Source organism: Macaca fascicularis, chromosome 3 (genome assembly GCF_037993035.2).
Source record: "Macaca fascicularis isolate 582-1 chromosome 3, T2T-MFA8v1.1".
Lineage (NCBI taxonomy): Eukaryota > Metazoa > Chordata > Mammalia > Primates > Cercopithecidae > Macaca > Macaca fascicularis.
In genome coordinates, this window is record NC_088377.1 from 183,085,607 (window position 1) to 183,097,847 (window position 12,241).

Consider the following 12,241-nt stretch of genomic DNA (forward strand, 5'->3'; position numbering starts at 1 on the left):
TTGTGTACAGCAAAGGAAACCATTAACAGAGTGAAGTAACAATCTGCAGAATAGGAGAAAATAGCTACAAACTATATATCTGACAAGGGATTAATATCCAAAATATATAAGAAACTCAACCCAATAATAAAACGAACAAATAATTTGATTTAAAAATGGGCAAAAGCTTTGAATAGACATTTCTCAAAAGAAGACATACAGATGGCCAACAGGTATATACAAAAATGCTCAGTATCACTAATCATCAGGGAAATGCAAATTAAAACTGTTAGAATAGGCAGTTAGGCAGACATGACCAGGACAGGAGAGGGCTCCCTATGAATGCCAGGTGACCATCAGGTGATGGTCAGTTGTTAAATAATAATTGGTCATAGCTGATGCCAGGGAAAGACAGTCTCCCAATAGACAGGAAACACCTAGTCTGACCAACATGGAGAAACCCTGTCTCTACTAAAAATACAAAAAATACAAAAAAAAAAAAAAAAAAAAAAGCCAGGTGTGGTGGCACATGCCTGTTATCCCAGCTACTTGGGAGGCTGAGGCAGGAGAATTGCTTGAATCCGGGAGGCGGAGGTTGTGATGAGCCGAGATTGCGCCGTTGCACTCCAGCCTGGGCAACAAAAGCGAGACTCCACTTCAAAAAAAAAAAAAAAAAAAGAAAAAGAAAACAGCTGAAGCTGGTGACCAGCAGCTTCCCAATAAGATCTCAGGAGTTGGGTGAGCAGACTCAAGCATTCGTACTAAGAGGCAAAATGGCAGCATTTAACTGGTGTATGACCTTCCTCTAAAAATGCTAGACTGGGTAAGGGAAGAATGCCTCAAGTGAAGATGTGCACAACTTTAGTAAACACACTGTGTGTGCAGCCCCTCCCAAGTGCTGTCAGGCCACCGCGTGTGTGGACAACTGGTCCAAGGGAAAAATCAAGGCGGGGAAGAAATGGAAACCCTGGAACCATGCCAATGTATAAAACCCCACGTCAAGCGCCAAGCAGGGCACTTGGATCTCTCAAGTTGCCCGCTAGGCCCTCTTCCAAATGTACTTTGCTTTCTTTCGCCCCTGCTATAAAACTTTTCACTAAACTCTCACTCCTGTTCTAAAACTTGCCTTGGTCTCTTCCTCTGCCTTAAACCTACTTCTGCCCCTCAGCTGAATTCTTTCCTCCAAGGAGGCAAGGATTGAGTTTACTGTAGACCCACTGGATTCACTGCTGGTAACAAAACCACAGTGAGATACCATCTCACCTCAGTTAGAATGGCTCCTATAAAAAAGACAAAGGATAACAAGTACTGAAAATGGAGAAAGGGAACCCTTATACACTCTTGGTGAGACTGAAATTAGTATAACCATTATGGAAAACCTTATGGAGGTTCCTCAAAAAATTAAAAATAGAACTGCCATACAATCCAGCAATTCCACTACTGACTATATACCCAAAGAAATTGAAATCAGTATGTTAACGAGATAGCTGCACTTTCATGCTCATTCAGATTATTCACAATAGCTAAGACATGGAATCATATCACCTGAGTGTCCGTCAATGGATGAATGGATAAAGAAAATGTTATGTACACACACACACACACACACACATACTAGAATGTTATTCAGCCATAACAAAGAATGAAATCCTGCCATTTGCAACAACACAGATGAACCTGGAGGACACTATGTTAAGCCAGGCACAGAAACACAAGTACTGTGTGATCTCATTCATATGTGGAATCTAAAAAGTGGATCACGTAGAAGTAGTGAATAGAACAGTGGTTACCAGAGGCTGGTGTGGTTAGAGGTTAGGAGGGTATGGGGAGATGTTGGTCAAAGGATACATAATTACAGTTAGATAGGGGAAGTAAATTTCAAGAGATCTGTTGTACAATAAGGTGACTATAGTTAATGGTGATATATTGTACTCTTGAAAAATATGTAAAGAGTAGATGTTATGTGCTCCTCCCATAAAAGCGGTAACTGTGTGAGTTCATTTGTTAATGAGCTAGATTTAACCATTCCATTGTGTATATGTACTTCAGAACACCATGTTGTACATGATAAAAACATAAAATGTTATCTGTCAATTAAAAAAATGAAAAATATATAACTACATTATGATGCTGAACCAACTTACACCTAGAAGAAAGTCATAGGCAAAACCTCCCATTATGGAATTCGCTGTTTTAGTTCTTCTTAACTAAATCATTGATGCTTTCCCAGCAGAGTCTCAGTTCTGTCCCATGTCTTTTCCTTCCAGATCAGTGCAGTGCTTACTGTCAGAGCCCAGGGTTCAACAGCCTCTATAGCCACAGGCACCTCTGCTATTAACTGCTTTAGCCTCCAGCTGTTTTGGTCCTCGGAGGACAGGCAGCACCAGCCCCCTGGGGTGGATGCAACTCAGTATCAATAAATTAAGAAGTAATACCTTCACCTTGGCCTCTCCAGGTGCCTGAAAAGCGTAAGAACAGCTTCCAGAACTCTGCTTTCTCTGGGTCCCAAATCCTTAATTAGGGGCATATCCCAACGTGTTACTTAGCGCCTTATGTGCTCATGTATGGCAAATTCAAGGGATGTCGTAGTGCATGAAAAAATGAGAATTGCTTTAATTTAGGTGACTTCTATTTCTATTTACACTTATATAGCTCTAGCATTGTGCCAGGTACTATTCTAAGCAGTTTACACATATTTACTTATTTAATCCTCTTAACAGCTCTTTGAAATAGGTATTGTCATAACCTTCATTTACAGATGTGGAAACAGATCCAGAGAGGGGGACTAATTTGCTTGAGTTCCCACCGCCCTGGCTGTGGAAGAGCCAGGATTTGAATGGGAACAGCCTGATTTCTCCTAATCCTGCCAGTCGCATCTCTATATGGCTCCCCAGAATTAAAACCCCCACTTCCTTCAGAGGTGGTCGCTGTGCAGTAATTGGGCCCTGGAATCTTCCCTCTCCTTTGAATTAGCTTGTCCTGGTTGATCCCGTGGCTAGCAGGTTCATTGCAGATTCTCTCTCTCTCTCTCTTTCCACTTCTTACTTCCCAGACCAACTGATCCTTTGGGGCAAAAACACTTGAGTTCTGCCCTCACCATTTTGCTGTGCCCTTCAATTCCTGTGACCTTGATTTTTAAGGGCTTGATTAATTTGTGAATGAATGTCCAGCTCTCAGGGCAGCTAACGCCCTCCTGCCTTGTAACCCAGACTGTGTGCTCCCATTATGCAGAAGGGAGAGTTTCCAGCAAATCTCCTCAAAAGGTGCCCATGTGTCCATCAGAGGACCATGGCCCTGCTGGCACTACAGGCACTGGCTGCTGGGGCCATGAATCCAATAGCATTGGTGTGCTTCTTTCTCTAGCCCCAGTCATTACCATTGCAACAAGGTCTAACACATACTTACCCTCACCATTTCTGCTTTTTTAATGAAAAAAAAATTCCAATCATCATCATTATTTGTGCAAGGTCTTTAAAGAACAAATAGAAAGACATTCAGCCCATATATTTTCTTTCTCTAAGTGGTGTTTATTTAAATGCAGATATCCTGGTTTCCTGTATACAGTTGCAAGCAATACCTATCCATTTAAATGTTAATAGGAGTGTAAACTTCAAAATCAAAATTTTTCCATGAGGGAGAACAGCTTTTTCTGGTTCTATTTAATGGTTCTCCTCGCCTTTCCTCCTCCACCTTCCCTCATTATCAACCTCCCTCTGCCCACTCCTTTCCACCACCCCGAGCTCAGTTCAACAAAGCATAAATGCACCTTTCTCATTTCAAAAATTAGAATGTTAAACGTTAGGGTCATGGAATACAGATAATGGACTCAAGCCCGACATGATTCATGAGGAGATTTTTCTCTAGCTTGGCCTTTGCCGGCAGAGTCAAACTCACCGTTCTGGGCTCTTTCCAAGGGGATTATTCTTAGGCCAGCTCCACATCATATTTTTCCAAGGCCTCAGAGTTAGGGTTTCCTCCTTCTTCTTTTCTTTTTCTTTTCTAAAAAGGCAGGAAGAGATGGGGAAAGAAATACAAGCTATATATGTTCCTGAGTACAAATACTGCTGTGGGCACAGTTAGCAATCACAAAGAAATAAAAAGGCAGTTTCTTACCCCTAAAGAGAGGAGATTGACACATAGGTTAACGAGGATGGGCAGGAATACATGTACAGGCCTTTCCTCGGGCAGAGAGGCAGCCGGGACCTACTCAAGTGCAAATAAAAAGCAACAAAGAGTTTTTAATCAATGGAAATAATGTCTAATGCCTTTAAGTGCAAATATGGGATAGAATAACCTTCCTGAGGACCTCATGGGCCAAGTTTTGTGTGTAAATGTGATATCTGGCTTCATCTTCCTTTTCTTTCTTTTTCTCTCCTTCATTGCATCTTTTTTTGTTTGTTTGTTTGTTTTTGTTTTTGTTTTTGTTTTGAGACAGAGTCTTGCTCTGTCACCAAGCTGGAGTGCAGTGGCACGATATGGGCTCACTGCAACCTCCGCCTCCTGGGTTCAAGTGATTCTCCCTGCCTCAGCCTCCCGAGTAGCTAGGATTACAGGGGCATGCCACCATGCCCGGCTAATTTTGTAGTTTTAGTAGAGATGGGGTTTTACCACGTTGGCCAGGCTGGTCTTGAATGCTTGACTTCAGGTGATCGCCCGCCTCGGCCTCCCAACATGCTGGGATTACAGGCATGAGCCACCGCACCCGGCCCTGCATCACTATTTTTATCCCACTCTACTGTGTGCATTTTGTAAACCTCCTTAAGTCTTTTTTGGAACATGGCAGGACTATTAATACATAAGTTAGAATTGAGTATATCAGTTTCATAGATTTTGGTCCCATTATTTTATTGCAGGTATTCTTTTTGTTCCCCATTTAGTTCTTTTTAAATAGTATTCTGTTTTCGTTTCACAGAGGCAATAGCTTTCTTCTCTTGTCTCTCTGGGGATATCAAAAATAATTTTGAAAATTTTTTTCTTCTCCATGTAACTTGTTTCCGTAAGTTGTTTTCCTCCCCATTGCTGGGCTCTTCTCAGCTATCTGGAGATGGTTACTTGTCTGCTCATATTGAAAAGTGCCTGGAGCACAGAATGAACCCCAGTTCAACTGGGGCTTCACTTCAACAGGGGCCTGAGGGGAGGCTTCTGGGGCACTGCTGGTGTCCGTAGGTCTTTCCTCTGTGCTGGTCATCCCCAGAAAGTCGTCTCCCAGTCTCTAGGCTGGAGGGCAGAGCCCTGGAAGCCAGGTCTGAAAGCCTAGTAGAAGAGAGCTGGGATCAGGGCTAAAACTCAACATCCATATGCACACAGTCCGTAACTCCATCAGGGTGCCATAGTGAACTTCAGTACAATACCCTGACCCTCAGCCGTGCTGGCCGACCCTCACCTGTTGATCTCCAAACCTAAAGACTGTGTTTTAGGACCCCCTCGCACCCTGATCCCAGGAGTCAAGGAAGAGAGGAATCCCTCAGCGATGAGTGGCCAAGGGGATGTAGGAATCTAGATCCATCTGAAATAACTTCCACCAAATCCGTTTTATCTCGCTTTCTTCTGCTTAATGACCAGATCCAGATGGACCTGTTGGTGCCAGTTCATGAGCCTTTTGGGGATTCCACAAGTTGGTTTTCAGATTGTCTGATGCTGACTTTAGATTTGACTCTTTAGGTCCGATTTTGACTCTTTAGACAGTGTCCGTCAGCCCTGCAGACTTTTGTTGTTGTCATCCCTGTCTCCTTTTCTATTTTCCCTATCCTTGAAGACTTCTGTCTTTCTAAGAAATCTCTTAACTGTAGTCTGGCTTGGTTTAGGAGGAAGAAATGCTAGAAACATTTTTTTTTCAATCTACCATTATAACCCAGTACATCTTTAATTGCATTATTTTCTCATGTAACTCAAGAATGCAACTCACTCTTCTTGTAATACACTGGTTTTGAGATTATTTGTCAATAAATTATGTAACTTCTTTGGATCTTGCTCTCCTCATCTGTAAAATTGGAATACTTCTTGTCCTATCTACCTTGTAAATTGTTGTTGCAGCTTCCCTGAGTTACCACATAGGTCTAAGGACAAAGTAACCAGCTGTTCATGCACGGCTCTGGCAAAATGAGGTTTTCAGGGTGACGTGAAAATCTTTCCAGGTCAGTGGAAATACACAGGCCTGGCCTCTGGTTTTCATTCTTGTTTCCAGATCAACAACTTAGCACAACCCTTAGCTTCTGTTGACAAAGCCCTTTGGGAGGAGGCAAAGAGTACCTAATCTGTGTTAGAGGGCAACAGCCCCTCCCCGACCTGGAACACGGACTTTTGGAAGAGGAATTATTGTCTTCATTTTGCTGCTATTTTGCCTTTTCCTCCATTTTCTTCTAAGTAAAATACTTTGTTCTCATCCTCCAACAATTCTCACCTTCCCTCTTTTTCTGATTTGCATTTCCATTTTGCTTTTCTGCCCAGCCCACTTTCCCATCCGTGGCCAAAGTGGACACCTCTTATTGACCCATTTTCCACTTCATTCCCCCAGCCAGAGCCTTTGCTTCCTGGCATCTGCAGAGCCTGGGGAACAGTACAGGCCTTCCAATGAGCAAGGCCAGGTGAGAGCTGGGCCTCCAGCAAGGTGGGGCTCTGCAAAATTGTCCTGTCTAGTGCTGCCAAATGGGATCGGATTTCTCCTAGAAAGAAACCTCCATACACCAAAAAGGGAAGGGCCCAGAAGATGAATGTGCTGACCCTTATACATCCTGTTTGTTTGTTTTTATCGATATATGATATGTGTATATTTTGGAGGAGTACATGTGATCTTCTGATGAATGCATAAAATGTATAATGATCAAGTCAGGGTATTTAGAATATCCATAACCTTGAGTATTTATCATTTCTTGGTGTTGGAAACATTCCAAACCCTCTTTTGCAGCTATTTTAAAGTACACAATACATTGTTGGTAACTGTAGTTACCCTACTCTGCTATCAAACATTAGAACTTATTTCTTCTAACTGTATGTTTGTGCCCATTAACCAATCTTTCTTCATCCACACCCGTCCCCGCCTCTGGTAACCGTTATTCTGCTCTCTACTTTGATTAGATCAGCATTTTTAACTCCCACATATGAGTTAGAACATGCAACATTTGTCTTTCTGTGGCCTGGTTTATTTCACTTGACATAGTGACCTCCAGTTCCATCCGTGTTGCTGCAGATGACAACATTTCATCCCTTTCATGGCAGAATAGTATTCCATTGTGTATATATAACACATTTTCTTTATTCATTCACTGAAAGACACTTAGCATGATTTTGGTGTAAAAACACATGAATCAATAAAACAGAATAGAGAACCCAGAAATCCACATATTTATAGCCAACTGATTTTCAACAAAGGCAGCAACATACACTGGGGGAAGGACACCCTCTTCAATAAATGGTGCTTCAGCAAATGGAAAGACTGGATACTCATATGCAGAAGAATGAAACTAGGCCCCTGTCTCTCACCATGTACAAAAATAAACTCAAAATGGATTAAATACTTAAACGCAAAATCCAAAATTATACGTCCTGTTTAAGGAAGTATAAGCCCCTTAAAGGGAAACCTTCTTTTCATTGAAAATAAGCTGTTCTCTCTTTTCCTGTTCCCACCACCTTTTTGCCCTTGAACATGGTGGGGAGTAGAAGCATTGGTAGTAAAAAGTATCCCATTTCCAGGAGATGATCCAGATGGGATCATATGTCAAGTGGGGACCTTTCTCTACTGAGAAGGCAGCTCAGGCCTCGGTCACTCCAGAGTCTCTTGCGGTGGTGGGGAAAGCATGGATTAAGGTATAGGGCTGGTGGCCATGGAGACAACATTTGGGGAGATGGAGGGAGAGGATGGAACAGGTGGTTCAATAAAAAGGGACGGGAGTGCTCCTTCTCTTCTCTGACTGGCTGTGGCTGCCCACGCAGGCCGCCGGGCTCACAAGCTCCTGTTGTGATCAAACGATGCTTTCAGCGGTTCCATCTGACACATAGGGTGATATGAGCATGGGGTACAGTGCTGCATGATAATAAGGCACCCTGGGCAGTTCCCATAAGTGACTGTGAGCATCACTTCTACCTGGCTGGGGCAGGCATCCCGGGTCGGCCAGGGCAGACAAGGGTGGCCCTAGCAGAGCAGGAACCTGCCCTGTGGCTCTCAAAGATCTCTGCCCCTGTCACTGGAGCCCTGTCCTCCTTCCTCTGCAGGCCTCTCCTCACCAGAGGGAAGGGTCTGCTGCTGTTCCCCTCCTGTGCCCCATCCTCCCCACTCCCCGACCAACTTCCTCCCTGGCCGGGGGCTGTCAGTGTCTGATGGTCAGTGTCAGGACAAGGAGGGTGGCCTGGATCCCTCTATAGAGGGGTCTTAAGCCAAACTGCACCATAGATCCTTTTGTTTGCTCCACTGGGGTTCCCCATGGGGTGGCTGGAGTGAGAGAGAGGAATGGAGGGGGTGGGACCTGGACACCTTTTGAGGTATGTGTTCTCCAAAGAGACCTGCGGGGTATTTGTTTCTCAGGGTTGAGAAAAGATTGTCCAGGCAGCAGCTGGTGTGCTTGCATGGGGTGTTGATGTGGTTTGCTTCAGGCACTTCCCTTTGACAGAGAGGGACGCCCAAGGGTCCTCCAGGCTGCTCTGCAACCCACTGGGGAGCACAGAGCCTGGGGCAGAGACAGGATAAATAGCTTTGCTCCTGTGTGGAGCCCCATGGGTGGGACTAGGGCACAGGCTCGGATGTGGGTGGGTGGAGAGAGGGCCCAGGGAGCTGCGGTGGGTGCTGATGAAGGGTAGAGGAGTGGGTGGCATGACCGGAGGGTCAGAAGGTCAAGCTCCAGAGAAGGGGTGATGGATGAGGAAAGTGTGCCCGGAGCTGATGGGGGTTGGGGTGCAGTGGGCACGTGGAAGGGTAGGTAGGGGGGTTGAGAGCATCTCTGGCTGCCTCTGGGTGCAGGAGGGCAGAGGTGGGAGCTGGAGAGGAAGCCAAGCCAGATGCTGAGTGGCCAACTGAGCCATGGCAACAGCTCTGCCCTCTCCCTTCTGCTAAAAATACTGCCTTTCCAGACAACCCTCTTCCTCTTGGAGCTGATGGGTCAGCCAGGCGTGGAACAGAGAAGGGCCTGACTCAGAAAGCGGGACTGACCCGGGGGTGGAGGAGCTGAAGCAATTGCAAGAAAGGGATCTGCTCTGGAGCTTAGAGGAGAGCAGGAAGTGTGGCTCTCCTCCTGGAGCCCTGCATGCAGGGAAAGCTAAGCCCGGGAACCAGCTTGGAGGGGAAGGAACAGAACACCAGACCCCCCACGCTGATAGCTTCCCCTTACATGCAACCTCCTAGCGATACCAGGAGGGCTTGGCAAGTGCAGCCTGACTGCCCAGATCCAGCAGCCCATTTCTCTGGTTCTCACCTGCTTGGAGAGGCTGAGATGCTGTGTTTGGAAGCTGAGAGTGCCGGACAGGTCTGGGTTCCAGTCTCTGATCTACCACTTACTAGCTGTGTGCCATTCAGCAAGTTGCTGCATTTTGCAAATAGGAATAAAGATAGTACCTGTCTCAGAAGGTTGAGATAGATATATCGATAGGCAGGCTATGCCCGGCACAAATGAGGCATAGAAGAAACGGCCACGATATTGTGATGATCTGTCCCTGTGCTTAGGAGCCAAACTGCTGTGGCCTGTTTGTGCTCAAAAGGATAGAGTCACCACAAGGGCTTCTCCCTCTACAAAGATTGTGTGCTTCTATCTGAGAAGGGCAGGTTGCCTTCCTGCTCCTGGAGGGCCCCTCCCTCCCCGCACCCACCCCAGGGCTGGGGTGTACCCTGGCCCTCAGTCCCAGGCTCTGCTGCTGACTATTGCTCGCCTGCTTCCCCACAGACCTGCGCAGAATGACGGCTGGCTTTATGGGCATGGCGGTGGCCATCATCCTCTTTGGCTGGATCATCGGCGTGCTGGGCTGCTGCTGGGACCGAGGCCTTATGCAGTACGTGGCAGGGCTGCTCTTCCTCATGGGAGGTAAGGCTACAGGCTCGGCTTGGGGGTGGTGGTAGACAGGTCCTGTTTACCACAATTTGGGGAGAATGGCCAGAGGGCACAGCAGAGGGAACCATGACGTGACTGGGGTTGTCATTCACTCATCCATTGGTTCACAAGCACTTCTTGAGTTGCTTTTAGCTCCTCACAACTGCACCAGCTGTTGGGGATACAAAGGAAAATAAGACACGGTCCTCACCTTCTGCTCAGATCTGACTGCCTGTGTGGAAGAAAGACATTTACGGAGACGATCATGAGATGGGTGGTTACGGCAGACAGAGATATCAGATCTGGAGCAAGCGTGAGCCCAGGAAGTGCTTGGGCATTTCATTTTATGCAGGCCCCGGGCATTGGTGTGAGAAGCTGGAAGCAGGGCTATCTGGGAACTTTCTGTCCAAAAGCCTATCTTCACCTCTGACTTATGGGTCCTGAAGCTGCTCCCCTCTCAAGTAAGGCGGGGGTGGGGCAGGACTAGACCCTCTCTTATATCTGTCTCTCTTACTGCATTATTATACTGCCATGTGTGTAGGACCACTCCAGTGTCCTTCTAAAGGGATTCCACATAAGGAGAAGTGCACAGCTATGTGGGAATAGGGAGGGGTCCAGTCCATGGGAAGTAAGTGCCTCTTCTTTTCCTGTAAGAGCTAAACTGTGCTTTTTGGTCTCCTGGTTTGAGTGTCAGTCCCAAGCTGAAGTTGACCACTGGGTATGTCCATCACCATCTACCCCTCAGACAGAGGTAGATGGATGGATTGTGTGGGGCTCCGTAGAGGGAGAGTTGGGCCTGGACAGAGGGAATTAGAAATACTGTGGCTCACGCCTGTAATCCCAGCACTTTGGGAGGCCAAGGCAGGCAGATCACGAGGTCAGGAGTTCGAGACCAGCCTTGCCAGCTTGGTAAAACCCCGTCTCTGTAAAAATACACAAAAAATTAGCCAGGCATGATAGCGTGCGCCTGTAGTCCCAGCTACTCGGGAGGCTGAGGCAGGAGAATGCTTGAACCTGGCAGGTAGAGGTTGCAGTGAGCCAAGATCATGCCACTGTACTCCAACCTTAATAGAGCAACACTCCATCTCAAAAAAAAAAAAAAAAAAAAAAAGTTTATGGAAAGAAATAAAAGTGAGTCCTGCATTTAGAAACAAGTGTGTTACACTTTAGGCACCTGGAGCAAACACCCAACTCAGGTCCCTTCGGTGAGCCACCAGGCTCTGGGTTTCTGAACGGGGCAGAAGGTAAAGGAGAAGGCCATGCTGGCTCTTTGTCTGCAGGTCAAGCTGGGGACAGGAGGAGTTCATTGCTCTAGATGTATGGAGAGATCTCGGGGCCTAGTGAGCTGTGGGATTTGGCTTGAGTTCTGAATTTATTGAAGGTCTACCCTTATTCCCTTGAAACACAGCCATTCTGTGCCAAAGACAAGCAGGGTCTTTCCAAGGAAAAATCACTCAGGGCTAGAAAACCCTCTGCTATCAGAGTCAGGATGCCCCACGCCAGAGCTGCCTCCTCGGTAAGTCTCACGCCTGTGGTTATGGCAGAGGCTGGGGGAGTAGGAGGGGGATGTGCTGGCTCTGTCTAATAGTTTCCACTCTCCTTCTGGTCTCCCACAGAGACAGAGGCTGACAAAACCAGGCATGCTTCCCTGCTCTGTGCCTCGCAACCCCTTCAGTGAAACAAGGAGCCAAAGTAGCTTGATGATTTCCACACTGTATTTTAGCAATGGAACCTTTTCTGGTTTTCCCTTTGCCATCCAAATCTTACGTAGCCCCCCAAAATGTAAAAAGATACAAGTGGAGCAGTTCTGTTTGTAGTGAGTGTTCTCTCTAAGACTCTTTTGGATGTATAAAGGCAGGCTCTGGTAAAACAAGGCTTTCCTAAGGTTCTAGAGAGGTCTCCCAGGAATCTAAGAAAAGCTGAGCAAACAGGCCTCGGGCAGATAAGGAATCCAGTGAGCCCCGGGGGCCAGCTCTCCTTCATCTCCACTTCTTTGATGGCATTTGAGGCTCCTGCATGGTTTTCCATTCTCCCCTCTTCATGCCAGGCGCAAGGTTCAGATCCTGCCCAGGTGCTAAGTCTCCAGGATTTTCCGACTCTTTGACAACTTCCCTCCGGCCTGCTGAAGTCAGCTTCCAGAGAAAGAGATTGCGTAATTCGCTGGTTTATCTTTTCCAGACAGGGAACACATCCCTGCTCAAACAATAAAGGGACAGAATTGAGTGACAGTGGTTGACCAATAGATGTGACTG

General features: G+C 46.4%; 1 protein-coding gene across 1 annotated transcript in view; it reads left to right on the top strand.

Moving 5' to 3' along the window:
- Window positions 1-12,241, top strand: part of TMEM178B (transmembrane protein 178B) — a 407,402-nt gene that overhangs the window by 354,688 nt on the left and 40,473 nt on the right. The window contains exon 3 of the mRNA XM_005550962.4: window positions 9,846-9,983. Within this exon, the coding sequence (XP_005551019.1) occupies window positions 9,846-9,983 (138 nt within the window). The remainder of the gene's footprint in view (window positions 1-9,845; window positions 9,984-12,241) is intronic.